The 21,734-nt window shown below is 31.5% G+C and overlaps 1 protein-coding gene across 1 annotated transcript in view; it reads right to left on the bottom strand.

Moving 5' to 3' along the window:
• LOC132713961 (uncharacterized) overlaps positions 1-20,376 on the bottom strand; it is a gene marked incomplete at its 3' end in the record, with an annotated part of 51,375 nt that extends 30,999 nt beyond the window's left edge. Inside the window, exon 1 of the mRNA XM_060696698.1 lies at positions 20,147-20,376. Within this exon, the coding sequence (XP_060552681.1) occupies positions 20,147-20,201 (55 nt within the window). The remainder of the gene's footprint in view (positions 1-20,146) is intronic.
• Positions 20,377-21,734: the final 1,358 nt, after the last annotated feature.

The following is a 21,734-nucleotide window of genomic DNA, read 5'->3' as shown; positions in this document are numbered from 1 at the left end:
AAGGTAAGGAAAGTCCATGGAGTAAAGAAAGGAGGGGGAAAAAAGATTTGAAATGTGTGGGTCTTTTTCAGGGATTAGGCGATTGTGGGTTTTAATTAGCGCTTAAATCTTTGTGTATGTGTTATAAAGACTTGCACATGTTTAAAGATGATTTCTTTTTTGTCAGAGTCGAGAGATTCGTTTCCAAATAGAAGAATGTGTTCAGTGATTGGTGTGATATTGCTGAGGTTGTTTAAAATGGTTGTTCTTTGATTAGTATAAATTGGACATGCAAGGAGAAAGTGTTTTGTGTCTTCAATTTCTCCACAAGTGCATAATGGGCTTTCAATGATATGTTTTGAAAAAAGATGTTCTTTAAGAGAACTGCAATGCATTCATAATCTAGCATGTTGGATAGAAACTTCTCTGCATCCAGTGAAATAGTAAGATGGAACTTTTGTTATGTCTCTATCTATATAAAGCATGTTTGAAAGATGATAAATTGGATGAGTTTCGGACGTCGGGTGCTAAATGATTCCAAGCGTTAATAGTTGATGGAAGGAAAGAATTGGAAAATAGCTGGGACCTACAGTGGACGTTTCTGATATTTTCAGAATTGCGAAGTCCGTAAGGAGTTTCACTACCAAATGATGTTAAACAAGATTTCAGAGATAGGGAGGAACGAGAGAGTTTACCATTTTATAGAAAAGATTGAGTTTGTGCTTAGTCCTTCTGGTTTGGAGTGGTTCTAAAGCAGTTTCTTTATATAGTTTAGAAAGAGAAACAAGTTGAGTAGCACCAGATATAATTCGAGAGCGGCTTCTAATTGGATTCGTTCAATGTCTTCTTGTTCGCCTTTTGTGATATTGTCCTTTACAGTGTCAGCGTATTCAATGATTGGACTTATAAAGGAAATATACATTATTTCGATAGATTTTCTGTCAAGGGTAAATTTGAAGGTTCTAAGAATATTTATACGCTGCCACGCTTTGTTTTTGATGTCTTGAATGTGGTTTGTCCAGGAGCCATTGTCTGAAAAAGTTAAACCTAAGTGTTTGTGAATATGAACGTTTGATACAATTGTATTATTGAAAATTACAGGTGGATGAACTGCTTTATTTTGTTTTCGTGTGATTATAAGAGACTCAGTTTTGAAGGAATTGAAGGAAACAAGCCATTGATGTGCCCAGGCATTGATGTTCTGAAGATCTATGTTGAGTTGTTCAGCAGCAGTAACTTGATCTTCGACGATGATATACAAAGTTGTATCATCAGCAAAAAGACGTATGGGTAATGAGATACTGGTTACGATGTCATTGACGTACACTAGAAACAAAAGCGGTCAAAGAATGGAAGCTCGAGGAACACCAGCTGAGATGGTAACAGTATCAGGAAGTACCAGAAACAATAACAAACTGTTTTCTGTCTGAAAGATTACTTTCAAACCATGTAAGGATTTGACCGGAAATACCACTTTGATGTAATGTAAAGAGAAGACCACGGTGCCACACCCTGTCAAAGGCTTTTGATATGTCACAGAAAACAGCCCTTACTTCTTTTCCATCATCTAGGGCTTGACAGAAGGAATGATAACTGGAAGTAAGTTGATTGACAATAGAATCGTTAGGCGTGCAACCAGATTGCAAGGTCGAGAAAAAGTGATGTTCCTGATAAAAGTTGAAGTTGTGTTTGTGTAAGATACGCTCAAGAACTTTATTGAGGGCACTAAGTAAAGAGATCGGTCTGTAATTACTTTTATTTTGTGGGTCATTTTTCTTATGGATAGCACAGACTTGAGCAATCTTATACTCTCTGGATCTCTCCCTGACTGTATTGAATTGTTGTAAAAATTACACAGAGGAGTAGATAGCTCAACAGATAGTTGTTTCAAAACAAAATTGTTGATTTTGTATGGACCTGTGGCTTTTCCGGTTTTCAGAAGTAGAGGTGCATCAGTTACTTCGGTCGGAGTAATTGTAAGACAATGTAGTTTCGGAGCGACTGGATTGACACAAGTGTTTGGTAGTTGGTTGTTGGTTTCATTTAGTTGAGTTTGCGCTTGGAAGAAATGATTTAACGCGTTCGCCTTATCAGTGTTTGTTTCAAATATTTGATCATAATGTTTTAGTGCTGAAATTTTTTTTGATGTTTTGTTTGGTTTTATAAATTTTTTGATTACTGTCCAAAAGTTTGATGTGGAGATGTCTGGGTTTTTTAGTTGTTGTGCTAATTTGTTAAAATGTGTCTTCTTTGCATTGCATATGGTTTTGTTGTGAGATTGTTTATATGTGGTCCAATGTTCTTGTAAAGTTGTTCGTTTAGCTCTATCGTATGCTTGTTTTCTGTGGCTTATTGCTTTACGAATGTCATTGTGTATCCAAGCTGGTTGCGATGTTCTAATAGTGACTGATTTAGAGGGAATACATGATTCACAGAGAGTATGAAGTGCAATTGTAAAGTTTGTCGTGTAAATATAAATGTTTTAATAAAAGAAAGTAGTCCAGTTATAGTCCAAAACTATGGAGAGAGTCAAAATCACCGGCAGCATAGTGTCACATCTTGCGTCTGAAGGTATTGGATTGTCCTTTTTCATATCGAAGGCAGCAGTAGATTGGACAATGATAGCGAATATTCTGATCAAGACAGGGTTCACCTACACCACTTACAGAGACAAGATCACTTGACGAAACGAGGAAAAGATCGATGAGAGATTGAGAATGCTCTGTGAAGTGTGTAGGCTCACAAATGACTTGGGTCAGACCAAATTTAACTTAAATATCTTTTATCTTTTCTTCGTCTGAGGTTTGCAATAGTCCAGGTTGAAATCGCCTGTGATGATTATGTCTTTAATAACAGAATCAAAAGCCAGACTTATAGATTCATCAATTTTTGATAAGACAGATGCATGAGAATTGGGAGGGCGATAAAATACGCCAAAGAGAAGAGGCTTGTTTTTGATTCGGACTTCTATCCAAATACACTCAATACCAATGGGTTCAAGGTCATTGCGACGAGAAGTTGTAAGGGATTATTTTACGTATGCTTATATTCCACAATGTCTATCGAAACTACGGACCTTTCTGAAAGGTGTATGATAATTATGAAAAAAGAGTTCATCTGTAGATGTAGATTGGTCGAGCCATATTTCTGTAAAAGCAAGGATGTCAAAGTGGTTAAGTTCAGTATAGATAATGTCAGTCTTTTTTGATATGCTCTGAATATTTTAGTGGACCACTGTAAGATGTGATATGAATGCGTTTTAAGTTTTTGATATATCAGGGGTGTTAGGTATATCTGCAGGACCTGGATTTTTGTGAATGTCACCTGCCATTGCTAAGAGCATAGCTAACCAAACAAAAAGATCAAAACAAGATAGCAATTTACAGCCAGAAGAACGTAATTGATATGGACCAAACAAACCCACTCTCACTCGATAGGTAGAGAGGTCAATATTCATTATGTGATGTCAGGGTTTATTGTATGTTCGAGTGAGAAAGCTTCGACCTGAAAAAGACCCGAGAAATATGACAAGAGAAAGACTTTACCATTGACAGAATAGAGAGAAGAGTTAAAGACGAGAGTAACTAAAAGGGTTTGCATTTTTTAAGTTATAAATGAGTGATAAGATAGGGTTATCCAATATCATAATACGAAATTCATTAATTTACAGTAGATTATTGTTAAGCATATCTGTACAATTTTGATTAATTTCATACTGTTTTAATTTGATAGCTTTTTAGGAACTTTTTCATTTGATCTTTTTATTTTATTTTTCATACTTTGAGGTAGTAAAATAGGTATAAGTATTTGAGATATCTAAATATGTAAAGGTATAACTTATGGTATAAGTTGGTACATATATCCTAATTTTGTAATTTTTATGGCAAACATGTAAGCATAAACATTTTCTTATTTAATAATAATAATAATAATAATAATAATAATAATAACAATAATAATAATAATAGTAATACCATGATGATAATTTCAGTATTTTAATACTAATAGGTATAAGTAATTAATAAATAATTTTATCTAAATAAATAATTGTCTAACTTATGATATAAGTTGATACATATTTCCTTAATTTATAAGAGATATTCTGTAATTTAGGTGACAAACATGTAGGCATTTACATTTTGTTATTTCATAATAATAATAGTAATTTAATGATGATAATTTCAGCTTAGAAGTTTGAGAATGTGCATAAACTGACAATTAGCTGGAAGAGCAGCTATGAAGACAAGTCTCAAAGTCAGGTGTGAAGGTAAGGAAAAGAAATTTTGATATTATATATTTGTAAACATAATAAGATCAAATATTTGAAATTTATTTCTTGCATGCTATCCCTGATAGTCATTCATGCAAGGCAAACATGGTGTTCTATGAAAAGATGGATTTAAGCATCTTGGTTCAATGACAAGCTTGTACATATAAAACTTGTTAAGAAAATTATTGGAAATAATATGCTTATGATCATTTCAAATGGGAATTTCAAGAATGTTTATCAATTGACAGAGTAACTTTGATGACTAATATACTGAGAAAAAAAGGTTTCAACTGTGAACAGTTCCAAACCATGACAGATACTTTTAGATTTTTAAATTAACAGGTAGATTAATTCTTAATTGAACACATAAGAAAAAAACTTACATACTCATAGTCTTAATCAAAATAACAATTTATATAATTATTGTATAATTATTTTTACTAAAAAGGGTTTAGACAGTTATTGGTTGTGCCATTATTTATATCAATTTGAATGTGAACATAACTGTTCTAATACATGTACAATATTTATTTTTTGTACAGATAAAAAACTAACCTTTTTTCTACGTTAAGAAAATTTATGAATGCTGATTTGTATTTTGCATAAGGGGCACCGGGCGAAAACATGAAAATACAACAAATGAACCACTTTGTGATAGATTGTATTTTCATCTTTTCATCTGGCGCCCGGGTACTTTTTGTATTTTGTTGGTTTTCATGTGGCACAAATCACCCACGATATAATTAAGTGCACACATTTATTCAAGGGCAAGTAACAATCTACAATATAAAAAGTCTGTTGTCGGGTTGACTTTTTTGGATACCTGGAAGTTCAAGACCAGTGTTCCTTTTTTCCATACAAATATAGATAAGATTTTTAAAGCTGTCCTTTTCAAAACTATGCACATGTCAGAAAAAATAAAGAATAACTAATGGAAAATATTTTGATTTTTGAGACTTTATTTAGTTTATATGCTTGATCCAAATCCGCATTTTCAATCAATACATGTATTATCATTTTATAACTTGAAATGAAAGTCTCATTCCCTTTAATAATAAGTAATAACTGTAACTCTTTTTTTAATGCAGATATATCAAAATCTCATCATATCAACATACTAAAATACATGTATGCACCATAACATTAATAAAAGACAGTTTCTATTAAAACAAATTATGAAATCCTTTAAATTAACATTAACATTTGTACTAATGGATGGAATTTCAAAATCTAGTAGGAAGAAAACAATTATGTATAAACCCAATTATAGATACTATTATCAGCCAGCTAAACACATATAACCTGTAAACTAATCAATAATTATACCTGTATTATCATTTATAAATTTATATGCAAGTCTCATCCATCATATAGCTGTAAGTCTTTAAATACAGAAATACACATTATATCCATTTACTAAGATACACATGTATGCACATAACATTAATAATTCCCAGTTTCCATTAAAAATAAATATAACATCTTATTAACATTGGTACTTGGATGGAATTCATTATCTTGTAGAAAGAAAACTATATATATATATTTATCTAGTATAAAAGTAAAAAAAATCAAAATTAATAGTCTATATCATATAATAAAGATTGAGTTGTGTGAGTGTCTAAATATTAAATGCATATCTCTTACAGTAACAAATACTGTCCCTCTTTTAACCTTCCATTAGGCTTTACTATATAACTAACTGCATATATATCAAGTGTTTAAAATTGATAACTTCAGGATGTTATCCTTCCTTTGTTTTAATATATGGATATGAGCACATATATGCATAGTTTTAATTTTCTACCTTTCACTTTTACAAAAGGTTATTTTATTAACAATTTATTTACAAACACATAGAAAATAATAATTAGTTTCACATAGTGATTAGCTGATTCCTGTAGCAGATTACCTGTAGGTATGTTCTAACTGAACAAACTAGAAAAATCCAGTCTAAGGTATATAAAGCCAGTAAAAAATATGTAAATATTCACTCCTCAGGGCCTCTATGCGTTTGATGATCTTACAACTGGTACATTTTATACAACAAAAAAAGTAAGAAATACCTAAGACAGAAAAGAACAAATAATTTAGTAAACATGAGTTACTTCCCCTTAAAATGGAGAAAGCCTGAAACCCAAAAGAATAGCCTTAACAGCAAAATTATGAAATGTTGCAAGCTCAGTTAAAGTATTCATAAAAAGTAAGCTGGCCATGTGACAGTAGTAATAATTATTTCAGAAAATCGGATAGCTTTCAACATCCGGGTACTGGTACACTTTGTAAAAACAATCATTACATGTTGTATGTGCAATAGATAAACGTAATATGGTTAAAATCAATAGGATAATCGTTTAAAACAGTTCCCTTACCTATCCTAATACTCATTTGCCGATGAACGTTCTTCTTGTAGTAAACTTTTGAAAATATAAAAATGAATGAAACGAATACGGCATCAATGTAGACCACAACGACTTTCGAAATCCGGGTTTAAGTATTGCCAATACAGCTAAGAGACAAGCGGCAATTTCGTGAAAATAATATCACAATGCACATGCTTTTTACATAAAAGTATTAAATACAAATATATTTGTTTACTTGATTTTTATGAATCAAAATAAAACTAAATAACACAACATGGCATTAACTGCTAATAATAACAGCTCCTTGCATAGGCCAAAATAAAAAGCATTCCATAAGAGACGCCGCCGCTCACCGGTGACGCCAATAATCGGTGGCGTTTTCAATACAGTTATTTATACCTTTTTTTAATAAAAAGAATGGAAATCTTCATACAAATGAAGAAGATAAAGGATAAAAATAATTGAAACATGTAATCTAATTGATATTTGGCCTTTTGAACACCTTGAAAAGAGGCAATAACATAGCACTCTAATGAAAAACCCGTCATATAGTGTAGACTTGATTACTTCTTTATATCGGATTTGCTTAGTTTCACTTGGCTTTAAAACAGATCATTCTTTAGTTACTTTAACAATAAATTAAAACGCAATAACAAAAGGATCTGGATATTTATAATGCACAGTGCTTTATTATTAGACGAAGATTATCAAAGTCAAATTAAAGAAATTATTCATTCAACAGCAGAAATAAATAAAACACCCAATCCAAATACTTTGTGGGAGATAATAAAAGGTGCACTAAGAAATGAAACTATACGTTATGCAAGTTTTCAGAAAAAAAAAGAACAAGAGTTAAATTTAATCAATGAAATAAACAATTAGAAGAAAACATACTAACACTTGGATCCTATGAAGAAAATGAAGATGAAAATAAGTTTCAAAAATGAAATGTTAATAAAAAAAACAAGAACTTAATGAACTTTATAAATATCGTGTAAATGGCTAGAACATGTATAATGAAAAAAAAAAAAGTAAATATTTTGCAAACAAGACAAACAAACAGATAAAAGGTTGTACATAAATCAAAAGTAGAAAATAGAGAAATAACAGAAATAAAAGAAATACTAAAAGAAGAAAAATCATTTTATGAATGTTTGTACAGATACAGAACTTCTCAAAATTCAAATATTAATTTTTAATACAGATATAAAATCATTGTGTGAAGAAGAAAAGATCAAAAGTGAAGGGAAAATTAATGAATATGAATGTATAATAGCGTTTTCAGAAATGAAAAATAATAAAAGTCCTGGATCTGATGGTTTGACAGTAGAATTCTATAAATTATTTTAGAATAGTATAAAAGACTATTATCTTGCTTCGATTAATTATTCTATTGAAACTACAAAATTAACAACACTTCAAAGACAAGGAATAATGTCCCTTACTCCTTAACCGGATAAAGATCTTACAAATATATTAAATTGTAGACCAATAAGTTTGCTCAACGTTGATTAGAAACTTGAAACAAAAAACAATTTCAAATAGAATAAAAAAAATTCTGCCGTCTATTATAAGTTTTAATCAAACTGGTTTCATGAAAAATCGATATATTGGTGAAACTGTAAGGCTGATTTTTTAAATAATTAAGCATCTGCAGATAGAAAATAAACTGGTTTATTATTCTTTGCCAATTACGAAAAAGGATTCGACAGTTTAAACAATCAATTCTTTGATACATTGGGTAAATTTCACTTTGGCAAAGATCTTATAAAATGGATTAAAATCTTTTACACTGATATATCAAATATTATAAAGTTATCTGTAATGGACATTTTCAGGCGTCTTTTAATACAGAAAGGGGGCTTTGGCAGGGATGTCCATTTTCACCTTCATTTTTTATTTTATGTATAGAAATATTATCAAATTTCATAGAAAAAGATAGTGAAATTAAAGGGATAGAAATCGCGAATAAAAACAATAAAAACAATTTTTTTTTCTTTTGGCAAATGATGCAACATTTGTTAATGATGGATCATTGAAGTCTTCTGAAAAATTTGAATATGTTTTAACAGACTTTAGCAAAATCTCTGGCCAATAAAATCCATATTTCTACGAGAAGGATCGCTTACAATGAGTAATGTAGAACTATGTTATCATAAAATTCAATTGACATCAGTTTCAGCAAAAAATATAGGCATTCTTTTTCTCGTTTTATTACAAAAGAAATACAGAGATAAATTTAGAACCAAAACTGATTTTTTTTTCAATTGCTTGAAACAATGGCAACACGGAAAACTAACCTTTATGGGTAATGTGATGGTAATAAAACAGTTGCCTTACCTTAACTTTTATACCCATTTTCAGTCTTAGAAAACCCATCATATGATAAGATAAAATAAGTAATAAAGATGTTGTGTCTGTTTCTATGGGATGCAAGACAGAAAAAAATCAAACGTAAAACAGTTAAACTTTGTGTTAAAAAAGTGGTTTAAAAGTGATCGATATTTATACTTTTTTAATGGCAAATTGGGACAAACAATATATAAATAAGGACAATAAAAGGTTATGGAAAACTTTTTATAAATCAAATGATAAAACAGTATGGTAATGGCCTTATATTTGATGTTAATATTTCGAAATCAGATATCAATAAGTTATTTCCTCATTATTTATTCATTAACAATGTGCTTTTGTTCCACATGAACACAATAAAAGAAAAGAGAACCTTAAACATATAATATGTAATAACTCGAATATCAAAATTGATGTTCTATAAAACATAGCATAATGAAGATATTCTATATTTAGAACATCTGTATGATTATAGAAAAAATGAACTTTACAAATTTGATGATCTTAAAAATATATATGGCTGAGTTTTGAAATATTACATGCTTGCGAATAATATACCAAAAAGAAATCTTGATAGTCTGAATTCTACAAGAAACTATAACAAAGTACAAGATACTTTCCTCAATAAAGTTAAAAATCAAAAACCGTAAATAAGCTATTGTAGATTGTTCAACTTGAAAATATGAAAGGTTCAAAAATACAAATAAAGAGAAATGGGAAAAAGAAATAGATACTGAAAAGGATTGGCATAAAATATAATTATATGGTTCCATTAAAAAGTTTCTGCTTTTGTGATTGTATGTATGTTACTGTATGTATGTAGGTTAACAAGTATCTTTTGAATGTGTGTGTATGTATGTTCGAGTATCTATATTTTTCTGACTTTTTCTTTGTTGTTGTTTTTTTTTTCTCATTATTTTACTCCAAAAATGTTAGATATTATTGAATATACTTCAAATGTTCTTTCTTCCCTCATTTTTGTACTTCAAATAATGTTAAATGTCTTGGAATATACTTATATATTATATATTTTTCAGTTTTTGTATTGTTTTTCGAGATGAATGAATATAATTATGGTAAAAATATGGAGTACATGGATATATTTGTACCTTTTTTTTTAAACATATAGTTATGAATTGTATGTTAATGTGCATGTTTGTATCGTTAATGTTCAAATATTAAATAAATAAATAAAAAATAATAAAAATAAAAAAGCAAGCAATTAATATATGCGCACAATTTGTATACTTTTTTAGCTTTTAATTTCTTAATTAGCAAAATATGTTGTATAAAACTTCTGTTCAAACTGCTTTTTACTTGGATCTACAATTTTAAAGCATCCTTTTATTTTCTGTTTGAAAATCAAGTATGTATTGTTTCAAACTAAGTATTTCAGTAATTTTATCTGCGAAAAGTGCATCATATCACTGTTAAACTGTTTTCAACAGCGTCTTAAGAGCTATAATATTTGTAACGCGTCGGTTGTGTTTGTTTCTAAAGATAGATCATGAAACATATCGTCAGCTTTATACTAATTTAAATATAGTCATGGACCGGAAGATAAGAGGTGTCAAGGATTTTCCTCATTGTTTTTTTTCTTTTTGTCAGTAAAAATCATGTTCCACCTAGCTTATTTCTTTTGATTTGACAATTATATGAAACAATTATGTGAAACAACATATATATCCTTTAGAAAAGCAGAGGGCCGCTTTAAAATGTTGCTATAATAACTCGCACCTTACATTTATTAAGTCTCTTGTGAAGTATAAAGAATTAAATTTCAAAACAAAACGTACCAAATCTCATATATACCTATAGGTATATGAATCTTTAAAGAGTCAATCAATTATGGACGGACATGTTTTAGCAGAAACGTAGAATCAAATGTGGTTTAAGCGCGCGAGGTCAGTTCCTATATGCAAATTTAAATTTAAATAACGAACAAAATGACATGTGCGATAAGAGATGCAATCGGAACATCCTCGGCTATAATCTATAATAACCTCGGAAACAATACGGATTGAAAGTAGTTTTACAACGTAGTTTCAGATGTTAAAAGAAACAGAGATAACAACTCCCAGCATTAAATTACTTTTTGTTTACATGATTAGTTTCTTAGCGTAGGTAAGAACGAAATACCACATCCGTGAATTCAAAATATTGTGTTCGAGGTTCTTATCCGTAGAGTGAATTTGTACGTATGTCTGAAACAATCATTATTTTCAAAATGTTCTTGTTTGTTGAAAAAAAAATTGAGTAAGAAAGTAAGTATACTTTAAATATTTGATCAAGCAAAATAACATGTAGAAATGTTGACTGAAACATGAAAAAACTGAAATGTAACCGCGATTTAAATGTTTTCAAAATGGCCGATATATGGTCTACGTTTGGTCCATACTTATTATATTGTTGTTCCTTGCATCATACACAGCAGAAAACACCTATATGTTATATCTTACGACAATGTTTGTATCGTAAGTTTCATTTGTTGTTTTCAATCTAGTTGCAAAGCGTTAAATATTATGAACTAAGAGGAGTACAGTATAAAGATTTAACTTAGCCCTATACCAACTCGGCACGGGTCAACTTGGTCAAAGTCAACTCGACCCACTTTTGAAAAAAAAAATAAACGTATTAACTTTTTCTGATAACTTGCATGTTATCAAGGCAAGCTAAAGGCAAGCTTGATGAAATATAAGATATATCTTATATAGGAAAACCTAAAAGAGTGACAGATTGACAAACATATTTTTTGTCACACACTTTTTTTACCTTTTTTATAGACTCTTCAACCGCGACAACACAAAAAGATAAAATGAGGAGGGGAGACAATTTTTCCAGGTGTCACAGGGTGAGAAAAATGTGCAGCCTGACCGGAACTCGAACCCAGGACCCTCGGAATACCATACCGCGGCTCTACCGTCTTCGATATCCGGCCGCTTACACATCATCTCCCCTAGATAGTGAACAGTTGTGAACCGTAACATAGACTCCCCTAGCTGCAATATTGAATTTCTTCTCGAATTTTACAGAGATACAGAGAAATGTAAATAAAACTCTGAGCGAGCGATATTCTATCACGGTCCCCCATTGGGCGCCAAATGTCAAAGAGTGAGAAAAATGTGCAGCCTGACCGGAACTCGACCCCGGGACCCTCGGAATACACCTGAGCTATCTGGCCGCTTACAAATCATCTCTTCTAAAAAGTGATAGTTCTGAACTGTGACAATAAAACTCATTTTGTTGCCTCATATTTTGTATACATTTTCTCCCCTAAATAGCGTTAGATACTTTCCTGCTATATTGAAATTCATCCTCAAATTTCTCAGGTTACAAAGCATGGAATTTAACTCTGAGCTATATTCAGTCACAGCCAAAAGTTGGGGGCCAAATGTCTACGGCTGAGAAGAATGTACAGCCTGACCGGCAGCGCCAATCTACTGACTGAGCTATCCGGCCTCCTGTACATTTTCTCCCCTAAATAGTAAAGTTCTTAAGCTTGAGATACTTTTCTGCTATATTGAAATTATCCTCAAATTTCTCAAGTAACAAAGCAATGTGAATTTAACTCTGATCTATATTCAGTCACAGCCCCAAGTTCGGCGCCAAATATCACAGGATGAGAAAAATGTGGAGCCTGACGGAGACTCGAACCAAGGACCCTCAAAATACAGTACCACAGCTCTTACCGACTGACCTATCCAGGGGCTTACACATCTTCGCCTCTGAACCGTGGCACAGTAAATATAATATTTCATCAAGGATACACTTTTTTGTGAAAACTAGTCAAATACCAAATTAAAAATAAAGGAGAGATGTCTTGTTAATTATAGTGTCACCACTACTGAAATGGCTAGTCATTTCTAACTTATGAGACACCTTTTGCTTGCATACCTATTGTACCTCCCAACTCCTACCACAATGCCAGGAGCGGTCATTCCAGAACTGGTCTCACGATAAACATTCATTATTCAATAACGCTCACCGTGGGGCTCGAACCTTCAACCTCACAATCTGAAGGCATACACCTAAACCACTAGGCCAACGGTACTAAATACATGTACACACTGAAATATGTACTTTACCCCTTGTTGAAAGTTTACAAACCCCTCCGGTGAAAAACCTGGATCTATATCATTCTGTAAACATTACATTTCTATAATATATACAGCAACATATGGTGTTTTCATTGTCACTCCACCAATATCTCTCATACAAGTTATTCAATTTGTATAATTATATGCAGCAAGATTAAAATGTTAATTGCATATAAAAACTTAATAATATATTATATTTAGAATTATCACAAGATTCTTAAGTCCTACCAATTGGTCATTTTTTAACAGAGTGAGAAAAATGTGCAGCCTGACCAGGACTCAAACCGGGGACACTCAGAATACCTTACTACAGCTCTCACCGACTGAACTATTAAGCTGCTTACACATCAACTCCTCTAAATAGTGAACAGTTCTGAACCATTATAATTACTTCTCCGTAATATTGAAAAAAATTAGATAAACAAGATCAACAAGGAAAGGAAGTTTGTCCTCAAATTTCGAAGTGTTATACAGGGCTATGTGAATTTAACTATAAGCTATATGCAGTCATTGCAAAAAAGGGTCGCTAATTGTAACAGGGTGACAAAAAATGTGCAGCATGACCGTTATTCGAACCCGGGATCCTCAAAGTACCATATCATAACTCGACCGACTGAGCTATCCAGCCACTTACACATTTTCTCCCCTAAACAGTGAACAGTTATGAACAATGATATAATCCTACCAATTAGATACAAATACTATGTATTTAAAACCTTCACTAAAAGTTTTGTTATCATTATGAATAAATGCAAATTAATTAAATGGAAATCTTATTCAAATGAGGTGATCTGTTGTTGAGTTTCAACATCTTGATCTTGTGATCCAAAGATCATGAGATAGCTAAGATCCCATCTTCACCATGATAAAAATTGTCAACAATCTTACAAAGGTCCCATATGTTCAGGACTGCTGAGGACCAGGGTTGCATCTAAAACTAGGCAAACTAGGCAACTACTGTATATTAAAGTTCCCATTCATGCTATATCTTACTCTTACACTTTATCTAGATCATTTACCTCTTAAATAATGATATAAGTACCGAAAAATGTGTTTTACTCTATTATCATTCAACAAAATATCTTTCCAGGAAGTTGTGACTGTTATGAAATACATTTAACTAACACAACTCAGATTTTTAAAAAATCAAATTCATTAAAATTAATAATGTCTTATGAAGAAACCTAATAACATTAGAATTAAAATATCATTTTAAACAGTTTTCTGTAAAGCATTTTTTATGTTGATGCTCTGACATTTACCAAGTTATGTTAAAATTTAAAATAATAAATTTAAATAAATAGGTTTATTCATTTATCTTTGGATTTTCTTCTCTGATTTAAAGTCCCATGAATGGTTCAGTTTATATTTTGAATCATTTAGCCACGGGCAAGCATAATGTCTCTGACTGATGAATAATTGAACTCAGGATTTGTACTCAACTACTTTCTTATCAACAAACCAATTTAGATATATACTCTGTCAATGGAATTTTAGTGAATTATCACAGGTACATTTGATTTATTTTCAATTAAATATTTAGATTGGTGTTGAACATTATCAGATCTGTTCCCAAACATCATGACTTTGATTTGGCATATTAAATAGTATTTTATTTTCCCCTGAAATCACAAATATTAATTGTTTGAGTCCTGAAGATATTTTTGATAACTGATAACTACGGCAGAGCATACGTGCCAGGTTTTCGACCTATTAACTCGAAATTTCGACGTACTAACATGAACTTTCGAGTTACTTATCTCGAAATTTCGACTAAGTTACTCGAAATTTCGACTTAGTAACTTGAAATTTCGACTTATTAACAGAACTAGAATGTTTAAAGTTATTAGTTAGATAATATAAGATATAGTAGGAAGTGCCATTGAACGATGGAGATGGAGAAACGGGTGCCTGGACAAAATATTGAAGTTAAACTTAAACTTAGTAATGGCATGTACACACCCAACCTAAAAAAACACAAGGCTTCCTTTAATTTGTAGTTCAGGCGTTCTTCAGACGTTGTATTGTATCCCACCTGTTCGAACATACCTTTTCACTAATCATATTGTTCTCACCCCTGTGAATAAAACGATCCTATACTTCACGTGTGGGACATCTGAGGAAAGTATCGCGGCGTGGCCAAAATAGGGCGTGCTGAAGCCTTTGTCAAATTTGACTATTATTCCCAACATATATATAACAACAAGTTCCACTTTTATCAACTTTTATCAACACAATATGAATCAAATTCTTAGTAAATAATAAATAATGTTACAAAAACATTATAAGCATAAAGAAACGTGACAGATTAACTATTTTAAACTTATTTAACACATGTATATTGCACAGTTTACAATATGGTGGGTTTTGAACTTGTTGTTTCTCCACATGATGGTTGTATGTGTGCTTTAGAAAAAGAAACATCCGGTTAACACGAAAATGTGGAAAGTGTGATTGTACACCCCCCCCCCCTTACACAAAAAGTATATGTTCAGTATGTGTGAACAATTTGACCCTATTAACTTGTTCTGTTAAATAAATTTTAAAGGTGCTCTGTCAATGTGCAACAGCTACACACGAAAGAAAGTATTTTGAATTCAATCTTTGCTTTCACCGGCAACTAATGAAAGTCGTGCAATGTTAGTCGAAATTTCGAGTTACTAAGTCGAAATTTCGAGTTATTATGTCGAAATTTCGAGTAACTCGAAATTTCGAGATAAGTAACTCGAAATTTCGAGTTACTAAATCGAAATTTCGAGTTAGTAAGTCGAAATTTCGAGTTAGTATCTCGCTATTTCGAGTTAATAAAAAACATACATCTGGCACTAATGCTCTTCCGTAGTTAACCCAGGTTTTAATTTAATTTAATAAATATAAAATTCCAAGCCGCAACAACTGGAAAACCCAAGTTTAACAGGTATTTAAAGCCAGTCTAAAAATTATAGTTCTATGGATAATATTCATTCATGGACCTCCATCTATTTGATGAACTTCTTAAACTGGTAAATTCTCCATCTAATTCCATTCAAATTATAAATATAAAAGATATATTTTTATGTTTATATACATAATGACTACGATAGACAGATAAAAACAAACAAATTACTAAACATGAGTTACATCCCTAAAACAGAAAAAAAAGAAAAAATCCCCTAAGAAAATAAACTGAAACCCCAAAAGAAATTGCCATGAACAGCAAAATTATAAACATTTGATTTATTTTGGCATTGATTTAGCAGTAATTCATAAAATATACAATTTCTCCATTAGTTCAACCTCCTTTTTTTCTAGCTTCCATTTTCTCTCTTTGTTGGCTATATATATCATAAAAATTATTTTTTGTTAATATAATTATCTATAAAATTCTGTCATGTTGACAAGTTACATAATATATCATAGTAAAATGATGTGTTGTGTAGCATTAAGCCACATTTACACTATTCTGGTAATGGCTACAGTATCGATACGGTGTCTTAAGTCGGTGAACCGGCTTGTATCATGGTGTTTTTCTGAAAAATGAAATTGCGTTTACAAATCCCCGACAGAGCCCAGGTGTATTACCAGTTCAGTACCTAATATAGCATCGGATATATACAGTAAGTGCCGATGCTAACCCGGTGTTTTTCCGGTTGATCCCGGTGGAGACCCGACTGGACATGGTTTAAACAAGGTCCATCCCGACCATCACCGATTTATCCATAGTAAAGCTACGGGTAAAACCGATACTGTACCGATTATGCCTGGGTAATGCGCAATTATGCTTCCCGTTCAAGTTTATGAGAATAAAACTGCTTGACCTACAATGTCTACAGAGGTTGAGGTACATTTGGAAACGACACCTCCAGATAGCATAATGGTCGAACCAGCCAGACAGTAAGAAAAGCTATACCTGTTCTTTAAATTGCCTGTAATCGGCATGGGGTCGTTGTATGCATTGTTTATATAATTGATTAATTACATGCCAGCTAGATACCTCAGTCAATACAGCCCACATACATGTAAAATATTCTGATGATCTCAGGTTTGATTCCGGTCAAACGGCACATTTTTTTACCCTGTGATATTTGGTGCAAAATGTGATAGATAGCTTCATGAAATGAATTGTGGAAAAAATTCAATACGGTAGGGATGTCACAGTATATTTAGTTGTTCAATAATAAGGGGAGAGGATATGTAATTACGAAACCTTATATCTCAGTTGGTAGAGCTGTGGAATGGTATTCAATGCATGACAGGTTTGAGCTCCAGTCAGGCTGAACTTTCTCACCCTGTTACTTTAAGGGTCCAATATGAAGCTATGGTGGTCAATTCACTTTGTCACTTAAGTGTTCCAATGAAAAAGGACAAATTTTAATATAGTGGGGGTTATGTCAATGCATTGATGATAGAAAATGTTTTAGCTATAGACTTGTAGTATGGTATTCACGGGTTCTGTTGTTTTTTTGGTAATGCTGAGGTATGGAACATGTATTCCGAGGGTCTCTGGATTGAGTCTTAGTCATGCTGCATTTTTCTTTCACCTTAGTTGTGATATAAATATGTCCTGCATATATATATGTGTAATATTTGTAATTTCTTTAGTCAATATTGTTTAATATTTTATCATTGTCTATGTGACTTTAGTTTTGATAAGACATTAAAACAGTACAACTTCTTAATTTGACCTTTTTGTATGAGGGTGAGAAGTCCTTAATTAACTCCTCACCAGTGAGTTTTATTTTGCATGATGATGATAGCTTGAAAGGATTTTATTAAGATTATTAAAATAATAAGACAAACATTTTTCGTTATTGGATTGTAAAAAGATTTATGGATTGTCAAAACATTATGTGGAGTCCTCCTCGGTGACATTAAACAGTCCCAACTGGTCATACATGTTGGAACTTGCAGACCATGAGATAGGGTGGTCTGTACCAAGACAGAAGCGGACCGGAGGTCAAGACAGGGAGAACCGTGAAGACACTGTGATATTCAGATCCCCCAATTAGTAAGAAAGTACACTCAAGACCCTGGTCTTCAATTACTTCATTTGTTTATTTGGAGAAGAGGTTCCAGAAAGATAACTGGCACAGTGTATGGTATCACAAAAAGCACATATTGTAATAAAAGTCTGTGCAAAAAGATAGTATAAACTGAATTCATAGATTACATTAAATTTTAAAGAAATTTATTTATTTTTTATAGTAAAAATGAAGATATTGGGCATTTTATTTGATATATAGCATAGTTTGTACTTAATACTTTATGGTGCACTTTTTCGGTAAATCCACATGCTTTAAAAGTGATTCAGTCCTCCTCACTCCAATTAAGCTCCAATTATGAAGTCTACGAGGTTAACCATACCAAGTATCTTACCTTATATTATTGATTACAGCTTGTGATTCTTACGCCGCCGCGATATAATCACACTCGTGTGATAATAACGCGACATCGGTCTTATTGACAGCTGGTGTTTGATTCCTACTTTTGCAGCCAGTGCAAGATTCTTATAACATTATCATTAACTTCATTATTATATTTTCTACTTCTATAAACTTTGCAATTATAAGCCTTTCATCCTCTGTTCAAGCTAATATGTGATATGTTGAACTTGTTGATTATGTTCGGTCTGAATTATCAGCGCCGGCGTACTTTTATATAATTATTCTTTATACTGTGTATTACATGATATTGTTTCAGTCTACAGCAATTTATATGTATTATTTCTGCGTTTCTGTATCCTGGATTATATCATAACAGCGCGAAAGAAATGAACAAATAATTATTTGACATGACGGGACCGAAAATATTTTTTTCGGAATTGATGTTCAATTTGATGTAACTGTAGACCAATAACTTGAGTCCAAAATTTCAGATCATTCGCTCTCTCTATTTTCTTCAGAATAATTATTCTAATTGTGAAAACTGACCCAAAATTGAATAGCCATGCAACGCTTTTCACCTTAATAAGGCAAATAATAGCATAATATTTGAGATTCTTTTATGAGTATATTTCTTGATTATTCTATGCATTTCTTTCTGTTTTAGTATACCGGCAGGTTTATGTTACAACTTCAAATTTTATATTTCAAGGCTTTTACACCTCGGTGGAGTTTTAATGTTATATTAAAATCAATATCAAATCTAATTATTCCCGTAGACATAACTAAATATTTTACGAACTGCGCACATCCCTTTTCGAAAGAAACCAAAAACAAACAATTTTAATTTTCAAAAAAGGTATGTAGGGTTTAAATTACATTTGTTAGAGAAATTATGAATTCATTAAAAGCAGCACGCATTCAGAAGACCGTGGTACTTATATTTCAAAATCTTTTTCAAAGTACATAATAATATGACTTAAAAACGGTTTGACATTTTCGTTTTGATATTACTTATGCAATTCTTTTGTAGATTCAGGTACCATGTGACAGTGGTTGAAAAAGCACTGAATGCCGGGATTTTTCGATGCAGTATACATGTATTACGATAAGATAAAAATTCAGGTTTTATTTTTTAAATAAATGAAGAAATCTGCAAGAAAGAATTTTCATGTTAAACCAAAATACCAGTATTTAATGTTCATTTTTATTTACATTTTACCCTCTAAAGGTGTGCTGCTTTATATGACCATACTTATATCAATGTCACAATATTTTTCGACAATCCCTTTCATTCCTTTAAAGCAATGCAGACTGTATTAACTGCCCATATATAATGAGGCTCATAGCAATAAAAATTAATAGCATTAAATGATGTAATAACAACAGATAGCCATTCCGTCTGTACATTTGTACTTTTAATATTTTGATTACTGCAAACTTTAATTATTATAAAATGAATTATCAAATATAAAATTTTACTGACGAGTTTTTCTTTACTTTTACGTTTTTTTCTTCTTCTTTTTATGATTAGATTTAACAAAACATTCTTTTACCAAATACCTTACTTCAAGAACTATCAAATAATATATATGTTTTGATAAAGATCATTACAACCTATGTTATGTCAAAACGTGAGCGATTTCAGTGTAAAGAAGAAAACAACATCCAGCTTATAAGAAATTATATCATGTAACATGCTGAATAAAAGGTTTAATTACTAACCTGTATTTAAATAGTTGACACAAATTAAGATGATGATCCACCTTGGACCATCCATGATGATTGAATGAATATTAATTCCACAACACTCAATGCATAGTAAAAGTTCTTGTAAAAACAATTAAAAAAAGATAAAATAAAAAATATTTGGAAAACGAAAAAAATCCGCGGAGTGATTTGTTTCTCTGCTTCCTGCTAGTAGCTAGAGCTGAAACAAACTCATCTGAGAAGAGATATTGAGTCTCTATATTCGCCAATCATTAAATGTCAATGTTTGGTATTTCCATACATAAACATTTATATTTATGTATTCATTGATCAATTGTTTTCCATTACAAGCATTGGCGTTTTCGTTTGTTTTGTAATGTGTATAATAATTCCATATCTATATGACATTTTGTTATGTTGTATTTGGATTGTATTGTTTGTCCAATTTGGTAATTGTGATGTTAAAAAATATACAAATGTAACAGATAAAAGGGTCTCTTTTATGAAACATTCCTAATATCCTGTTGAATAAATTTCGCAAAATATCACATTGCCTATCCCTATAATTAATTCGTTTCCGCTAATTGATATTTGTATAAAGTGATTATTGCCAAATATCAAAATGCCAGTGCATGCTATCTCATTATTTATCTGCTTTTATTGCCACCATCCTTGTCAGTAGATTCCCGCAGTAACGCCATGATTCATATGTGTACGTCCATGTTGTTGTTTTTTTGGATTTTTTTTTTTTTTTTTTTTTTTGGTAGGTTTTACGTCGCACCAACACAGTATAGATCATATGGCGACTTTCCAGTTTTAATGATGGTTGAAGGACCTTATGTGCACTTGAGTAGAACCACCGACGTTCCGTTACAAGTTGTATTGAACATGACAGTCAACTAAGCTCTTCTCACATTATAAAAAAATAGATTATCAGAAAAAAACCTATTTATGCTTATGAAAATGTGTTTGTTTGTTATATTTTTTTTCGGGGAAGGGGAGGTTTTATGTTGCAACAACACCGTCAAGGTCATATGACAACGTAAAAAAAAACTTTCAAAAGCACAAAATGTTAGCCTCCCCCTCCAAACACACACATGCGCGCGCAAACGCGCGAAAGTTCCTTTTACAAATAATTTTCTTTTTTATTACTTCTTTCTACATCAGTAACATTAATACCCACACATACATTCACATTTAGTGCACTATTTGTTCAAATATGACATATTTATTACGCGTATAAAGGCCAACAGGTGATATTACATGCTAAGATCTATGCTCTGTAAATTGTAGGTTTGAAAAAATAGACTTTTAAGAAAATCTTAATCTTAATCAATTTTAAAAAGCCCAGTGATATACAATAGTAAACAAATACGAATAAATGTCAACAGGTATACATTTTGTACTTACACTTTCTACAACCATAAAACATAAGTATATAAATAATGTATTGTTTATTTACTTTAATATCTGAACATTTACTTAATTTAGGTTGATTGAGATAAACTCCTAACATAAGATTACTATTTCTTTACATGTTTTGTTTCTTAGCGTAGGTTAGACCGAAATACCGTATCAGTTCTGTGTATTCTTACTCCAGGTT

The sequence above is a fragment of the Ruditapes philippinarum genome, unplaced genomic scaffold, assembly GCF_026571515.1.
Source record: "Ruditapes philippinarum isolate M1 unplaced genomic scaffold, ASM2657151v2 ctg3752_1_1_1_1, whole genome shotgun sequence".
In the NCBI taxonomy this organism is placed as follows: domain Eukaryota; kingdom Metazoa; phylum Mollusca; class Bivalvia; order Venerida; family Veneridae; genus Ruditapes; species Ruditapes philippinarum.
The sequence above is the reverse complement of the archived record's forward strand: the minus strand, read 5'-3'. Positions and strand labels throughout refer to the sequence as shown.